The 18,269-nt window shown below is 44.6% G+C and overlaps 1 protein-coding gene across 1 annotated transcript in view; it reads left to right on the forward strand.

Annotated features, from left to right (window-relative positions):
• Window positions 1–18,269, forward strand: part of DYRK1A (dual specificity tyrosine phosphorylation regulated kinase 1A) — an 82,087-nt gene that overhangs the window by 39,071 nt on the left and 24,747 nt on the right. Inside the window, 1 exon segment of the mRNA XM_071430114.1 lies at window positions 16,392–16,597. Coding sequence (XP_071286215.1) covers window positions 16,392–16,597 — 206 coding nt within the window.

Genomic DNA, 18,269 nt, shown 5'->3' on the forward strand with positions numbered 1-18,269 from the left:
GAACAGGACTTGGGGTGATCTTTTCCCAGAACAGTTGTTGGCTGAACCTTGAAGATTTCCTTCTGTGATTGGTGTTTAGATCTGTAAATAATTTTCCATCATCACCTTTCCTTGGGAACATCCAACTCTCTTTCCTCAGGTGAAATGTTTCCTCTGCACCTCTCTGGAGGTGAGGAAACCCAACCCAACACCAAACCATGGCAAATTATCCATTCAGCTTTTCCTTGGTGCAGCTCATAGATCCTTCAGGAAATGCTGGAATGATTCCTTCCCTCCTGCAGCCCTTGGAGGTCACCTGCTTGGTGACCACATAGGTGCAGGTGAGAGGCAGCTCTCAGGAGCGTTTTCTGGGAATTGACATTCCAGGAAAACCAGAGACTGATGAAGGAGAGGCTCAGGTGTTCCAGCAGAGCAGGGTGTCTGCTTTGTGCACCTCCCATGATGTCCCTGCAGGGCACAGGTGGCACTTCCGGCAAAGGAGGAACCCAGTGATGGTAACTAACTGGGAATCAGATTTATGGAGCAGATCAGCTGCAGGAAAGCAGGGTTAGGTGGGATATCCCAGGAATTGTTCCCTGGGAGGGCTGGCATGGAATTCCACCCCTGGATCCCTGGCAGTGCCCAAGGCCAGGCTGGACACTGGGGCTGGAGCAGCCTGGGACAGTGGGAGGTGTCCCTGACATGACAGGGGTGGCACCGGGTGATTCTTGAGATCCCTCCAACCCAAACCACTCTAGGATTCTATAAGATGCAGACAAAAAATGTATTTTTAAATTTGCACAACTCTGATACTTGGGTATGACATGACAGTAGTGTTGCTCCCATCATTGTTATTAGTGTGAACAAAAGCCCAGTTTTCATAGTTAGCTTTAATACCTACTCCTTATTTTATGCTAGAAACAGTAAAGCCTTAGAAGGAAAAAAAAAACCAAGTTACACTTAAAAAGTAATTGTATTATCCTAAGGGAATAATGATATTTTTTGTTTGTTTTGTGGATGGTTTTGTTGTTATGTTTTAAATTTTTCTGGCTTGAAATTTGTGTTACTTGAGAGAAATCAATGCAGGTTAGAGTGAGCCCCACTTTGGGCTCATGTTGTTTGGATTAGTGAAGTTTGGCATCCCCAGGTTTTGGTGGTTTCCAGCTGGAAGCACAGATCCAACCACACTTAAGGGGTTTTTTTTCTCCTTAAAAGCTGCTACTTCAAGGTGAGACAAATCAAAAGAAGTAATTGCTTAAACTTAGAAGTGTGTGTACTAAATACAGGAATTATTACAAAGGCAGGAAATTGGGCTTTCAGATGAGTGCTTTGGAATTGTGAGCTTTGACAGGACTTGTCAACCCCCAAATGAATCCTGCCTGGATTTATTCCTGATTTTTTTTTTTTTTTTAATTTTCTGTGATGAGCACTAAACTGGACATGGAAATACTGAAACTTTTTACTGGGGAATGATTTATTGTTTAGTGACTTGGGAGCAGAGTTTGTCAGGACTGGCTTCAGATTCCTGCTGTAAAATGCAGGTGTCAGAATATCAGTTATCAAATCATGGAGAGAATGGCAGAAAAATGGTTTAGGTGCAGTTCACAACCAGTGGGGATTTTATGGAATAGTTCTGGTGCTTCCAGGCAACTTTGGAGTGAGGAAAAACCCTGGAATGTTATTATTTTATGAACTGTGATATGGATTTATAAGGACAGCGTGCCTAAGAGTTTTCAAGTGTTCTGGTTTTTAGGAACTCTGTCAGAATTTGTGTTATTAATACAAAATATTCTGGTTTTTAGGAACTCTGTCAGAATTTGTGTAATTAATACAGAATATTCTGGTTTTTAGGAACTCTGTCAGAATTTGTGTTATTAATACAAAATATTCTGGTTTTTAGGAACTCTGTCAGAATTTGTGTAATTAATACAGAATATTCTGGTTTTTAGGAACTCTGTCAGAATTTGTGTTATTAGTACAGAATATTCTGGGTTTTAGGAACTCTGTCAGAATTTGTGTTATTAATACAGAATATTCTGGTTTTTAGGAACTCTGTCAGAATTTGTGTTACTAATACAGAATATTCTGGTTTTTAGGAACTCTGTCAGAATTTGTGTTATTAATACAGAATATTCTGGGTTTTAGGAACTCTGTCAGAATTTGTGTAATTAATACAGAATATTCTGGTTTTTAGGAACTCTGTCAGAATTTGTGTAATTAATACAGAATATTCTGGGTTTTAGGAGCTCCATCAGAATTTGTGTTACTAACACAAAATATTCTGGTTTTTAGGAACTCTGTCAGAATTTGTGTTATTAATACAGAATATTCTGGTTTTTAGGAACTCTGTCAGAATTTGTGTTATTAATACAGAGTATCAAAGCAGTGCAATGTCTTCAAATGCAACAGAACTGCTCTGTAGCTAAAATTTGCTATAAATTTCTCTTGGAGTGACATGAATTACTTCAAAATCATCCATGAAATCAGCCAGCAAGGGAATTCCCTGGAATCATCACACCAGCAGCTTCCCCATAATTGAGGTGGAATTTATAATGGTAGATATTTTTTTGTAGTTCAGTTTTTCACTTAAAAAGCCTCTGTGTATGTGTGTGTGTGTGTTAAAGATGTGTGATAGGTTAACAGCAATCTCAAATCCAATCCCAAAAATCCCAAACTCTCCAGCCAGTTTGGGATTAGTAAAGGAAAAAAGATTTTTAATATCAATAGGACTGTGCAAATCCTGCAAGTGGAAGGAGGGGACAGCCCAAATTCTCAAAATACACACTTGCCCACGTGCCAAGGGATTTTATTTTTACAGTTGGTTTTATTTTAAAATTGTCATCGCTGTGTTAGATGAAATCCACCTTTATTTATGGTGGACACCAGAGCTGGGTGGATGTCACCCAGTGAAATAGTTGGAAAATACATGGGATTATTTAACAGAGTTAAAAAGATTCTGCACCAGTTCCTAACCCTGCTTGTATTCAAACTACAAAAGTACTTTGAGATCCTCCCCCTCTCTCCTGAAAGCTGTTCTCTTTGGTCAGGTATTGAATAATTTATATCATGTGAGACTCTTGCACATGATGTATTCATCCCTTGTTTAGCACTTACATTCATGGTTTGGCATGCTGGCTGTACATTGATATGGGAGATGCTTCCCATTTTTTCTCTACCAACTGTTTAAATATATCTTGTGCCTCAGTAACTACAAATGGGAAATAGAATAATTCAAGTTATTTCCCTTGATGGGTTTGATGCATAGCAAAAGATTTCTTTTTAATTTTTTTTTTTTAAATATATATCTGTTTGTACAAAAGGAGAGCTTTAAAAACGATGCTGATCTTTATGCTAACTTTATGTTCAGCTGGAAATGCTGGATATTGATTTGGGATAAAATATTGGGTGTTTTTTTCACCTCTCGTACTGCCATGCAGCAGGTAATTTATTCCATCTCTAATTAGTTTTGTGCTACAAACTGCAAATTGTGAGTAATGTTCTTTGGAGGTGGGGGGAGGAGGAGGTGCTGCACCAACATGAGAGAGGAACTCTCAAGAAGTGCTGATAAAAGTCTGAAACAGCCCAGCACAGGGATCAGTGCTGCACAGTGCCAGCCCAGCCTGCATTGCTGGGGAAATCCTGTAAGCCCCTGGTCAGGTAGCACTGCTGCTGCAGATGAGCACAGAATAAATGCAATAAATGCTGCAATAAATGCAATAAATCAGTGCTGCACAGTGCCAGCCCAGCCTGCATTGCTGGGGAAATCCTGTAAGCCCCTGGTCAGGTAACACTGCTGCTGCTGGGGCTGCGAGATGGGCACAAAATAAATGCAATAAATGGGTTCCAGAAGCTGCCAGGAGATAAGGAATGGGCAGCACTGATTTTTGGGGTGTGTAGTGCACACACTGTGGAGTTCCTGGTGGTTTAGGGCATGTGGGGAGAGATTTCACTACTGCTAAAACGTCCAAAATGAAGTTGTTGAATGAGTAAGATTACAGGAGCTTCTCTAAGGGAGTTGTTGGTGTTCCAGGGCATGGAAGCAGAAATTTCAGTAGTTCCACTACTGCTAAAATGTCCAAAATGAAGTTGTTGAATGAAGGAGGGATTTCAGGAACTTCTCTGAGGGAGTTGCTGGTGGTTTAGGACACATAGGGGGAGATTTCAGGAACTTCACTGTGAGAGCTTCTGGTGTTCCAGGGCATGCAGGGAGAGATTTCAGTAGTTTCACTACTGCTGAAAGGTCCAAAATGAAGTTGTTGAATGAGGGAGAGATTTCAGGAGCTTCACTGTGAGAGTTTCTGGTGTTTAAGGACATGGAAGGAGATATTTTAGTAGTTTCTTTACTGCTAAAATGTCCAAAATGAAGTTGTTGAATGAGGCAGAGATTTCAGGAGCTTCACTGAGGGAGTTGCCGGTGTTCCAGGGCATGGAAGGAGATATTTCAGTCCTTTCATAACTGCTAAGGTGTCCAAAATGAAGTTGTTGAATCAGGGAGAGATTTCAGGAGCTTCACTCCTGAAATCTGAGGGAGTTGCCGGTGTTTTGGGGCACACAGGGAGAGATTTCAGGAGCTTCACTGAGGGAGTTGCTGGCGTTTTGGGGCATGGAAGGAAATACTTCAGTAGTTTTACTACTGCTGAAATGTCCAAAATGAAGTTGTTGAATGAGGGAGAGCCGGTAAAACTCTGAAGTTCTGTTGGAGCTGACATTTTGAGCGCCTGGTAAAATCGCGTTTCCCGCTGCAGCGCTGTGAAGTTCGGCCGCGCCAGGGCCCTCAGAGCGGCTCTGGCTCTGCCCGCGCCCCTCCTGCCCCAGCCCAGGTGCGCGGCCGGGCCCAGCTGCTGTCCCTGCCGCGCCCGGGGGCTCCGGGGGCTGCGTGCCCTGTCCCCTGTCCGGTGGCACCTTGTCCCCGTCCGGTGGCACCTTGGCGGAGCCCCGGAGAACAGGAAGCCCCCCCCACGCCCTCGGCAGGTGAGTGACTCGCAGCGGCGCTGGCACATCGCTGCCGGGCTCGGCAAAGTGCAGTAAAACATGCCCGGCATCGCCGCGGCCGCCACGGCGTAGAGACACAGAGAGAGAGGGGGGACAGTGCTGCTGCTGCTGCTGCTGCTGTGCTGCTGTGCTGCTGCAGGGACAGCCGGGGGCTTCCAGAGTAAGTCTGTCTGTCTGTCACTCTTTGCATTTCCAGCCGCCGGTTTTCCACATCCGCATCCCCCCTGCGCGTGGGAAGGGGGATCTCCCCAGCAGGAGCGGTGCTGGTCAGTGATGGATTCACGCCGTCACAGGCACAGAGACACCAATATGCTGTCAGATAATATTTCTTTTTTTTCTTCTTTAGAAGAAAAAAAAAAATCTGCTAATTTCACCTAGGATGCTTCAGCATCGCTCATGTTCAGTCGTTAGCGGCGGTAGAATGAACTGAAATTTCATTTGCTTAAAATCTGTCGGGGGGCAGGGTGAATTATAATAATAATAATAATAAAGGATGTTGTGTCTTTAGGGTTAAACCCAAACCAATGAAACATAAATTTAAAAGGGAAGGACAGGAGTAGCCTGACACAGTAATTTTAGGAGGTGACCTGCCTAAGGAAGGCAGCGACAGGGAACTTTAGAGCTTTTTAAAGCCCCGGCAAGAATTCCAGCCGGGCTCGCTCCCACCCGGCAGCCTTGGGGGATCTTTCGCATCCCAACCCCGGAGAAGGCGTCCCGGAGCCGGGCAAGGCGAAATCCTAACGCGGGCGCGCTTATCCGTAAATCCCGTGTATCATGGCTGCGCCGCCCTGCCCTTGCTGTGGGGGTGAAATGTAGAACATGAGCCTGATCCTCGGGAGATGGAGCTAATTTCGCCCTAAACTGGAAAGTGTTAACAGCGCCCGGCGAATGTGACAAAGCTCAATCGCGCTCCTTGTTTATGGAGCCCGCGCCCATTGGCCGCCGCGCGCCAGCTCTGCCCTGGCAACTGCGCGCCCGCATTTGCATAGCGCGCCGCCATTGGTCCGCGCCGCGGCGCTGCGGGCCAATGGCGCGGCGCGGCCCGGGGTGGGCTATGCTAATGAGGCGCTGTTGCTGGGGCGCGCTGCGGCAGCCGGGGATGCGCTGAGGGGAGCGCCGGGATCGGCTTCCCCCTCACGCGCGGGGCCTGCGCGCTGCGAGCCGCCCTCACACCGGGCCCGGCCCGGCCGCCCAACGCTTCGGCTAATTGCTGCTTCCCACCAGCTTCCCCCCTGTATTTTCTCTATTTGTAAAAAAATTTATTATTTAAATAAAATGCCTTAAAGTTGCCAGCTTCCCGCAGAAAGCAGAACGCCGATACACTCAGTTATCACTCACGGTACACCACAGCCCCTTCTCGCTGTCCGAGATCGGGATCTCAATCTGATTTTTCTTTAAAATAATCTATTTCTGGAACAAACACACTCACCTTTCAAAAATGCCGTATTCACATCCCACCCGACAAAAAAAAAAAACTCCACACCAAAAACCAAGCCCCTCCTCAGCTCTAAGTTGAGTCCTGTTTTTTTTCTGTCCTAAATATCATTCCTGTCTAAGAATATTGGGGAATCTGAGCTTAAAATATATTCTGCTGCTTAAATCTGCATCTGTATCTGTCCTTTTTTCCTTCCCCTGCCTTCCCAAGCAGCTTTTTCTCCTGTTCAGTCATGGATCACTTTACCCTCCCCAGTCCTGTTCCCACTCCCTCCCTGCGTCTTCCTCAGTGTCCAATTCCTGTATTTTCTTCCATAACTGCTCACATTCTCTCTTTCCAACTCACTAAAACTGACTGTAAGGATAATGAATTGTTTACCTGAGTAAATCCAGCTACATACACTATTTTTTCCTTTTTTTCCCCTTCTCTTTCACATAAATATCAATATGTATCCGTGGTTTGATACCATCTGGCATTTGCTAGCAATAGTGGGAATTCCTGTCACCAGCAGATTTTTGGTTAAATCGGATTTTTACTCTGGTGGAATTTTAATTTTTTGACTGTTTTCTAAACCCTTCAGAAAACTTCAGGTTCAGCAGAGGGAAATTTAGTTTCTCTTGGATAAAGCAAATATTTTCATAGAGAAACTTAGTGATTTCTAGAACAAAAACCTTAGATTTAATAAAATTGTGCGTACTTGGAGTTTGCTTGAAGCCTTCTGAAGAATCAGTTGAGAGGTTCTTTTATAGCATGTTTAAGGGATAAAATAATGTCAATTTAAACTTTGTGTCACTAAATTTCTGCTGTATTAGGGGATTACCGTGGTTTATGAAAGATTTTTCTCCTTTTTTACTGAATTTGACAGAATTTTTGGTTTGTATTTGTGGTTTCCAATCAGAACTGAGGGGCAGGTGTGGGTCTTTCAGCAGGGTTAAAGATGCAGAGGTAGCTGGAGTTAAGTAATTATTGGAAAATCCGTGTTTGGAATAATATTCACACTTCAACCTTTATTTCTGCTTTAAGAGTTGTTGTGTTTGTTTGGTCAAAGGTTGGACTTGATGATCTTGGAGGTATTTTCCAACATTATTGTTTCTGTGAGTCTTTGAACTTTCACCACGATCATAAAAAAAGTTTTATCTTCATTTCCCCCTCTCTTTTATATTCCCTCTTTTTAATGGCAGGCTTTTCATTCAATTAGAAAAAATATAAACCCTAAAATAATTGCATAAGATCATAAATTACACATGAATTTGTAGGGGGAGACAAAAAAAGAAGCCTCAGAACCTCAACCTTGGCACATTTTCACCAATATCGATGGGTTTAGATAATTTTTATTTGTCAGTTTTAAAATAAAAGTTAGGTCTCTTCTTGCAATCCAGGTTATTAAACGTTCAGTAATAAAGTATTGACTGCTGAGATATTGTTTCACTCGCTGATTTGTCATTAAATAAACAAATGCACGCTGGGCTGAATCAGCAGCCAAAGTACTTGAGTTTGCCCAGTGCTCCTGAGCAGCTGGACAGAGTTCCAGGGTGCCAGGAGAACTTGGGAAGAACTTGAAGCGTGTTAGAAAAGGGGAAAAGCTTCCCTAAGAGTTGCTGTGTGTACAGTTCTTTCCTCTCTAAACCCTGGGATATCCTCTCTTGGAGGATCACACCAGGGCAGTGCGTCAAAAAGGAGCTTTTTTAACCTAACCTCAAAGCAGCTCCTCTGTGGAACCCTGGAAAACACAGATTTACCTGCTAGGATGTGTCCCTTGTCTTTACAAAGTCCTGAAGGTACAAACATTTAAATGATGGAGCCCTTTGGTGTTTATCCCGTGTCCGGACGTTTTTCTGCAGAGCAGGAGAAAATGCAGAATTCTGAGAAGGAAATGATTGTTTGTGAATTCCGAGGATGCAAAAACAATGAGCGCTCTATAGAATATATAAGCAGCCAGGAATAATTTTATTTGGAGCGCAGTCTGAAGAGTGGCAAGGGATATTATGTTAAACACAATGAAAATAAAAAGATCTATTGTATGGCCACCTATTCAGCGAGCACTGCTTCCATTCTGCCCCCTAAAACAAACAGGGCATTCATGGAGCTAAACAGAATCATAACTTATTGACATGGAGGCACAGAATTCAGGCTGGGGAAGGATTCTGGCCTTTCCTAATTTCTGGGCACAGAAATTCTCTTCATTTTAGTGGCTTTTCAGTCCTTTGTAGGCCTGTCCCTATTTCCTTGTGGAATTCCAGGTGGTTTTCTAGCTGTGCTTTCAAGCAGGTGCTTGTCCAGGGCAGAAATGGAAAAGCCCAGGTCTCTCAGAGTTTAATTTGGGCTTTGAAAGTTCAGAGTGCTTGTGTTTCCTGTAGGTTTTAACTGAGAATTTTGGCAATCTTGGGCTTCATTTATTAAAAAAAAAGTGGTTTCACTTTCACAACATTTTCTCAGTTCTAAGATTCTCCGGAGTGTACTCAAAGTCATATTTATAAGTTAATGAAACCCAGATTTATATACTGTGTTGCCAGTGGATTAAATGAGTTTAGAAACTTCTTTCTCTTGTAGTGGGAGAATTACAATGAGCAGCAGCATTCAGTCCTTCTGGTACCAGATTTTTATTTTTGAAGTGGCTTTTTATCTTTTTTTTGGTAGATATTTCCCACAGTGTTTCCCTGTGACAGGTCTGAGCTCCAGTTTTTCTCCAGGAAAGGGAACTGGAGTCCTCTGATTGCACAAAAGGCACAGACCACAAGCCCTGCCCAAAGTCCACCCCTGCTGCAGCTCATCCAGGGAAGGAACTGGCCAAGACAGGCTCAGCAGTGGCACAGCAGTTCATGAACCTGCTCTTGGCCTACTTTTCCTCCAGGCTGGGAAAAGATGGAGTTTGGGGTCACCTCCTGAGCCCTGTGACCTCCCTGCAGCTCTGGCCAGTCGGGAAGAGAAGGAGCAGGAGCAGGAGCAGGAGGAGCCCTGGGGGTTGTTTCTGAGTTTAGGGTTCCATTCTGCTCTCAGGGCAAGCAGGGTTCTGCATCTCTGAGTTTAGGGTTCCATTCTGCTCTCAGGGCAAGCAGGGTTTGGCATTTCTGTACAGGGAAGTTGGCTGAATGGTTATTGTAGGAGAACTTGTGAAGCAGCCATTCTTAATAATCCCCCCACAATAATAAAGTTCCTCCAGAGGAGGAACTCTGGGGGATATTTATAACGGGATTGTTCTCCGGGAGCTGCCACAGGTAATTCCCCTTTGTTCCCTGGCTTCTCTCAGCTTTTCCCACTCCCGAGCGAGCAGAGTGAGGTCCCTGCACCCCCGCGTTGTCGCTCCAGAGCCCTGGTGGGGACAATGGGCAGGGCAGGGCGGCAGGAGGTCACGCAGAGTTCAGGTCGGGCTTTCTCCTTGCCTGAGAGATGATTGTTCTACACCCTGCCGTCCCCAGCGCTGACACTGTGCTGCTCAGGCCGAGCTCTGCTGGGGCTGACTCGTCCTCAGTCCTCAGCGTGGGTTTATTTGAGCAGAGGGTTCTCAGATCCAAGGCCTTGTTGCTGGTTGCTCCCTGGCTGTTCCAGATGTGCTGGTGCACCTCACAGCTTGGGTGTCAGGGATCTGCCTCCCTTCTCCAGACACTCTTCAGTAGCTCAGCTGTCACAATGCTCATGGATGCTGAGAGCTTTTCCAAGCAGAGATTTTGAAAAATAAAGTTGGCCAGAGCTCTGCAAAATAATGAACTTTGCAAAAAAAATCTTCTGTGAAGGAAGAGGGTTGTACAATTCCTCAGCTAACACAGGATTTTCTTAGAGTGGACACTGGGTGGCTTTCACATTGTGAAAAACGTCAGTCACTTGTTTTTAAAATTTTAAAAGTTTAGTAATAATAAAATGGTTATGAAAATAGTAATACAATTAGAGTAATAATAATTTGGACAATTTGGATTAGGACAATATGAGACAATAGAAACAAAGAGTTATGGACATCCAGGTACCTTTTCTGGGCAGCACAAGCCCGAAAAAGGACCCACTATAAAGGACCCACGTTAACAGAGGATTACCCCTTAAAAACAGCAGCCTGTTGCATATTCACACACCTCATCCATGATGCATAAATTCCATTCAAACACAGGATTCTGTCTGGTCATCATCAGCTTCTTCCTCTGAATCCTGACAGCGCCTTTGAGGTGGGAAGAAATTCATTTCTTCTGATAATGGGGCAATAAATTCTCTTTCTCTGACAGATTCAGGTGTCCTGTGGCTGCTATCTGGTGTGAGTCCTTTCTTTAAAAAAAGTATCCTACATAGCATGGTTTCTATTTTAACATTTTGTTATAACCTAAAACTGTATTTAACCCACTACTTAAGAGAATTAATCCAGCATTACTTTCTAACACAACACATATAATAATCATTTGAATATTTGTGAAAAGCCAATCATAAAATACCCATTTTTCACACACATCACTAACTTAAACACAGAAAAAAGCAGCAAGAAGTGCTTGTCTTCACCTGTGGTGGTTTAGCAGGGGTAGGAAACAAAAAGATTTAAGGTCTGAACCTGTCCTGCTCAGTCAGAGCCATGCTTGTTCTGTGGTGTGGCCCCAGCAGCTCCGGAGCTCCGAGTGTGGGAGGCAGAGCACCCTTTGTGGCCAACGGGACACCTCACACTTGTATTCTCTGGTGCTGGTTTCTGGCAGGTTCTCACTCACTGCCAGCACATCCCCAGAGGGAATGGAGGGAATGGCTGCACGTGGCACAACAAGGGAGGGTGGGATGGCAGGGAGAGGCACGGAAACATTTTGGGTCAAAGCAATGATCTTAGGAAGGAAAATGTTGAAGAAAAGTTGCAGCAAGGCAAAGAGAATGGCAGATAAATTGTGCAGAGGAAGTTTCACACTTTATTAATCATCTTAATTCCCCCCCTGCCATGGCAGGGACACCTCCCACTATCCCAGGCTGCTCCAAGCCCTGTCCAACGTGGCCTTGGGCACTGCCAAACCTGGGGAATTCCTGCATTTAAACTTGTAAATGCTGAGGGGACTTTCACTGCTTTTACCTGCTTCATCTTGCACAGCCATCAGCAGGCAGGGAAGTGTTTTAAGGCTGTTGCAGAGGTTCTGTTATCAGCAAGATAATTCTTTATCATGTCATGGAACCAAGATCTGCTGCTGCTGCACTTGGGAGATGCTTTGTCAGTCCTGAAGGCAGATTTGCATCACTCACAGGGTCCAAACTGTCACTTTTTGGGGGCTGATTTTTAATTGTGAGGTGAGAAGTAGGAAGAGATATTAAGGAAATGTCACTTTTTTAATGCTCTAATGGTTTTTGTCTGACTTTGCCTCCTTTTTGATATTTCACTATGAATACACCTCAATAGAACTCTAAGGTTTGACAGAGGGACAAAGAGAGTCACAAAGATACTTTGAGAAGTGAAGTAGATCTTTAATGAGCTGGGTGACAGGAATGCAAAGAAACCTTGGAATTACTGTTGGGATTTTCAGGTACAGTCCCACCCAACAGAGGAGCTACTCTAACAACTCCTGATCCAGAGAGAAATCTCACTTTGTGCTGACTTTTGTGGCACAGAAATATGGAAACCTCGAGGCTGGAAGAGACCTTTGGAGGTTGCCCAGTGCTGTGGCCAGTTGGGTTTTGGCCACAATCCACTAATTTCAATCCAATTTACAATCCACTGATTTTTTCTGGATTGTTGATCCACTCTTGGGATCACTCAGTCACCCACAGCTCTTCCCCAGTGAATGTTTGTAGCTGAAAAGAAAGGCCAGGGATGTGTTTTACCAGCAGAAATCCTTTTTTTGGGAGGAGGTTTAATGTCTAAATGAGTTATGTGGACTGATATCAAAGTGGGAATAACAGGATCTCAAATGGATGAGAGAGGAAGTTGAATCTGCATGGAGTTCTTAAAAATCTGTGCAAAAATTTACACAAACTTTTCCAATATTACACCAGTTGTAGTTCATTCATAGACGCCTCAGTAATCACAATCTCAAATATTTGTTATGCCTGCAGTTAATAATTTCTTTGTTGCTTGGAAAAATCATAAAATTCCAGAATGGTTTGGGTTGAAAGGAACCTTAACATCATCCAGTGCCACCCCCTGCCATGGGCAGGGATAACTTCCACTGTCCCAGCCTGGCCTTGGACACTGCCAGGGATGGGGAGGCCCTAAAACATCCATTAAAAAAAAAATCCATTTAAAACACAGCTCTTTTGAATGACAAAAGTATTTTCCATCCTCACCAACTAAATAAATTCTTGAACTTCTTGCACTGTGTTGAGATGGTGCTTTAAGAAATCAACCTTCTCCTTTATGAGGGAATCCATTTCTGCAGTGTGTCTATTTTCAGAGAGTTCTGTGAGCCTCTTTTGAGTGCAAATACACATCAAGGTGGGTATTTTTATGCCTCCCTTGAACTAACATTAGGTAAGGCTTATTTGTAAGACAATTCTGCCCACTCCAAATCCATAATCTTTTCCCTTAATGTACTTCATGCTTAGAGACCTTGGCATATGTTTGGGGTTTTTTAACTTCATTTTCTTCCCAAGGTGCTTTACATAAGGTGTGATCACTTGAAGTGGTTAAAAAGGAAAATTGATGATTTACTGCACCTTGTGCAAGTTCTGCATGTGCTGTGGGAACAAGTGCTGGTGGATTTTAATCCTGCCCTGGTGGTCAGCAGATCCCTGATGATTTTGGCTGTGTGGAGCTCTCCAGATGAGCCAAAAAATAATCTCAGAGCCATCAAATTCTGGATGTGCTGTGGGATCCAGTGCTGGTGGTTTTTAGCCCTGCCTGCCCTGGTGGTCAGCAGATCCCTGATGATTTTGGCTGTCTGGAGCTCTCCAGATGAGCCCAAAAGCAATCTCAGAGCCATCTAGCTCTGCATGTGCTGTGGGATCCAGTGCTGGTGGTTTTTAGCCCTGCCTGCCGTGGTGGTCAGCAGATCCCTGTTTTTTTTGGCTGTCTGGAGCTCTCCAGATGAGCCCAAAAGCAATCTCAGCGCCACCAGAGGCTGTGTGAGCCTCAATTAATGGCAGTGCACAAATGTCCCTGTTTCTGGAGCGACTCCTCGACCTAAAACTAAAGGAGGTCAAGATTTCTATTCTAACCAGTCCTTCTTTGCCCTGCTCTGCCCCTGCTGTGCCACCAGTGCTTCTGGGAGTGTTCCCTGGGGATGAGCTGTGCTGGGATGGGATTGCAGGGCTCAGGAGCAGAGCTGGGCATGTGGCAAGGGCAGGGGTCCCTGGGAGCCCCAGGGGATGGAATTCCTTGGCTGCTGCTCCTTGTGCTGAATTTCAGCTCCCAAAGCTCTGCCCCAGGGGCTGCTGAGGTGGGTGGGGTCAGTCCCATTTCAGGGGTGACTCAAATCCTTTTCCATTTGGGATGGGAACACAGGGATGAGTTTGGCCGATTCCCACCCATCCCCTTGGCATCCTTCACATCATCACAGGCTCTACACTTGTCCTTTTCTCTGAGATTTGCTGGGCAAAGTTCGTGTTTCTGGGTTAAGAAGGTTCATGCTGGACACAGTTTGGATTTGTGGTGTCACATTTGGTGTGGGACTGTCCTCCAAGCCAGCAGGGACCTCTTGGTTAGTCACAAACAGCAAATCTCAAACATACTCTAAACAAAAAAGTTAAAATTATGGATTTGGGTGCAGGTGGACTTGGGAGGAAAAGGTCTACAAGCATGGGAAGTTTCCAGCTGAAGCAAAACATCACATTACAACATTTGGATTACATTACAACTGTTGTTTTGTGGGATAATTACACTTTTAACACTCTTCTACTTTGCATTTTAACTGTGTGTAGTGCATTATTCAGTTTATCCTCAGACTTGTTGTGATTTTTGGAGTGTCAGAAGATCCTATGGAATAAATGAGAACCTCATGGTGCCAGGATTTTTGGTTTACATATTTGAGCTTTCTGCTTTTTGAGGAACGCTCGGAAGGGCAGAATGTTTGAAAATAAAATTTGTGTTTATAAAGTTATGTAATTGGCCAGGTGTGTCTCTGTTGGAAACCTGTGGTCTGAGGTAAGAAAATACAAGATTGAAACCTTTGAAAGGAACTGGCTCTACACTTCAGAATTAGTGGTATTTTTGACTCTCTGATTTAAATATTGTTTTGACTTTTACTTCAGTCACCATGATGTTGCTAAGTGAGATTATGATTTTTTTTCAGGTTAAGCAGAACCTCAGAAATTAAAAGAGCAAAAAGTAGAGATACTGGATGATGTCTTACATATGTTCAGCCATTCTTACAGGAGTGTTCAGTGAATCTTGAAAAGGAAACGTTCACTGAATCCACCAAGTTGTAAAGATGGAAGATTCTAATTCTCAGTTTTTAATGGACATTTTGTAGAAGAGTTAAAAGTAATTTTCTGTGCAATGCTAACTTCAAATGGTTAATATTTTAATATAATCAATGTAAAATGGTGTTTGATTCCATCCATGCAGTTCTGTTGCCCTGATAGGTGTTGAGTCAATGTGCAGTATCAATTTCAATATTTTAGTTTTCTTTTGACAGAGTTATTTTTAAGAAAGCCAAATCTTGGCTGTACTCATCTACTGTTTTCTAGTGCTTGTGTTTTCTTGCAAGGTTTGGACTGGAAAGGAAGTGGGGATTTCCCTTGGCTGGTCAGGTGCTTGGCTGTTTAACACCTTCCTTCTAAATTTAATCTTTAGTGATAATTTTGCTTTCAGATTGCAGCTGCTCTTTGTTTGCTGTGCTTTGTAGGGAGGCAGAAACACAGAGGACAGGGATTCAGGGAATCAGGGATTCAGGGAATCACCAGGGTTGGAAGAGCCCTTTGGGATCATCCCAGTCCCACCATCATCAGCCCTGAACCTTATCCCCAGACAAAGATGAACTGCTGAGGCTGGACATGGGGTTTTCCTTTGGTACAGTCACTCCAGAAAGCTGCTGGGAGCAGCCCTGAAAGGCAGAACTTGTGCGTTGTTCTGGCTTTTCTGGAATCCATGTCCAGAATTTGTGTGTTTGGAATAACCCCTGTCAAACTCTGACTGAGTTATGGCACCCAGGGGGAGATGTGAGAAAAGGGATGCTCAGGATTACAGTCCCAGCATGGGTTGGGCTGGAAGGACCTTTAAAGATGGAGTTCTGATGGTCAGGGACACCTTCCACCTGACCAGGGTGCTCCAGCCTGGCCTTGAACACCTCCAGGGATCCAGGAGCAGGCACAGCTGTGCCAGGGCCTGCCCACCCTGCCCGGGAACAGTTCAGTGGCAGCCATTCCCTGGGTGCTGTCCCTGCATGCCCTGGAAATTGTCTCTCTGCAGCTTTCCTGGGGCTCCTGCAGGCCCTGCAAGGCCACCCTGAGCTCAGCCCAAAGCTTCTCCTGTGCAGGTGAACAATCCCAGCTGTGCCAGCCTTTCCTCCCAGCAGAGCTGCTCCATCCCTCTGCCCATCCTGGAGCCTCCTCTGGGCTCTCTGCAGCAGCTCCAGCTCCTCCCTGGGCTGGGCCCAGGCCTGGGGCAGCTCTGCCCTCTCTCAGCTTAAGGCCATTCCCCCTGTCCTTGTGAGAGGTCCCTGCCCACCCTTCCTGCCCAGCCCTGCAGGTGACCTTTCCCTGAGGATGATTCTGGGATCCCCTCCCTGTGGAATCCCCCGTGTGTGACAATGATCTGATGGTCAGGGACACCTTCCACCTGACCAGGTTGCTCCAGCCTGGCCTTGGACACCTTCAGGGATCCAGGGGCAGCCCCAGCTGTGCCAGGGCCTGCCCACCCTGCCAGGGAACAGTTCCTAATTCCCAATATCCCATCCAACCCTGCTCTCTCTCAGCTTAAGGCCATTCCCTGTGTCCTTGTGAGAAGTCCCTGCCCAGCCCTGCAGGACAATTCTGGGACCCCTCCCTGTGGAGCCCCCCACGTGTGACAACACCCGGGTGCCGATGAGCTCCAGGATCCAGGATTCTGAACACAGGGCAGGATTCTCCCCCCATCCCCTGCTTAACCCTGTCCTTGTCTTTGCAGGAGGAGAGACTTCAGCATGCAAACCTTCATCTGTTCGGCTTGCACCATCGTTTTCATTCCATGCTGCTGGCCTTCAGATGGCTGGACAGATGTCCCATTCGCATCAGCAGTACAGTGACCGGCGGCAGCAGAGCATCAGTGACCAGCAGGTCTCGGCCTTATCCTACGCTGAGCAGCTCGAGCAGCCACTGCCCCTGACAAACCAGGTATGGCCCAGGGCTCCTCCTGCACCTGGCAGCTCTCAAATGGGCAGTTGTGCACTCATTTGGGTTGGAAGGGACCTTTAGAGAGCGAGGTGGCCATGGCAGGGACACCTTCCAGAGTCCCAGGCTGCTCCCAGCCCCAGTGTCCAACCTGGCCTTGGGCGCTGCCAGGGATCCAGGGATGGAATTCCATGCCAGCCCTGCCCACTCTGCCAGGGAACAATTCCTCATTGCCAAGATCCCATCCAGCCCTGCCCTCCTCCAGTTTAGGGTCATTCCCCCCATTCCTGTCACTCTAAACCCCTGTGAAATGTCCATCTCTGTCCCTGCATTATCCAACCATCAATTACAGGATCAGGGCATTTCTTCTTGGAGAGCTGCTTTTTTTTTTAACTAATTAACTCCCAACTCTGTAAGGATAGAATTAACATACCACAGTATATTTAAAACTATTTATATATTTTATATTTTTATATATCTATATATATGTGTGTGTGTGTGTGCGTGTGCATATATATATGTGTATATATATACACACACATATATATATACTATATACATACACATATATAGGTATATAATATATATACATATATATCTATATATATTATATACATAATACATATGTATATGTATATACATATATATGTACTATAATGCATAATATATATTATATATTATGTATCATAATATATATTTCATAGAATATATATGTATATGTTATATACAAATATATGTATAAATGTATATAATAGACATATATGTATATAATATATGTATCTATGTATATATCTACATATGTGTATACATATGTATATGTATACTATAACTCAAAAAAAAAGTTTTTAAAGTTGTTTCTAGCCTCCTGGAACATATTTATTAGGATTATTTGACTTACAACGTTTTTTTAAATAAGGGGAGAGAAAGATTGGCCAAGTGGAGAACTGTGAAAAGCTCTTTTTAGGATAATAACTGGCTTTTAAATTTTTGGACTGTTGTTAGCAGCTGATTGCTTTATTACTTATCCTGATGGACTGTTTTAATGCAGAGTCACTGGTTGGTTGGTGTATTTGGAATACAGAAGTTTGCACAAAATAGATTTTATTTGGGTGGGTAGGACTGCTGAAAGGAGTCACAAGAGGAGTCAGCAGGAGCCACAAGAGCTGCTGTGGCTCTGGATAAGTGGGAATTCTGTTGGTTTTTAAAAATTCCATGGCCCAGTTGTGGAAACAGAAGGGCAGATGGGTTCCAGCAAAGCCTGTAAGTCAGAAATTGAAAATTGGGTGCAGACTGATGAGGGATGTTTCACTAAAGAAGGTGGAGGTGGAGTGTTTTTGCTGCTCAAGATGTTTCAGGCAGAAAAGTCTCCAGAACATCAGGAGATGCTCTGGTGCTGTGGGAAGACACTTTGGCAGGAGGAAGAAAGGATTAGAGGGGATGGGAATGGCCAGGATTTGGAGAGCTCCAGTGACTGGAGCAGAGTGAATGGGGCTGGCCAGGGAAGGGTTTCCTTTCCAGGAGGAAGAGGGAATCTCCCATATAATAATAGAGAGCTTGAGGATCTACAAATTCATTTTATGTGAGCTTTTTAGGGTTAAAGGTCTCCCAGAACTTCTACAATGAGGCTGGTCAGACAAGAAAAGTTGCACCTGAGTCCTTTCAAGGCACTTTGGAA

Source organism: Agelaius tricolor, unplaced genomic scaffold (assembly GCF_023055355.1).
Source record: "Agelaius tricolor isolate 1412-34295 unplaced genomic scaffold, bAgeTri1.0.p SCAF_7, whole genome shotgun sequence".
Classification (NCBI taxonomy): domain Eukaryota; kingdom Metazoa; phylum Chordata; class Aves; order Passeriformes; family Icteridae; genus Agelaius; species Agelaius tricolor.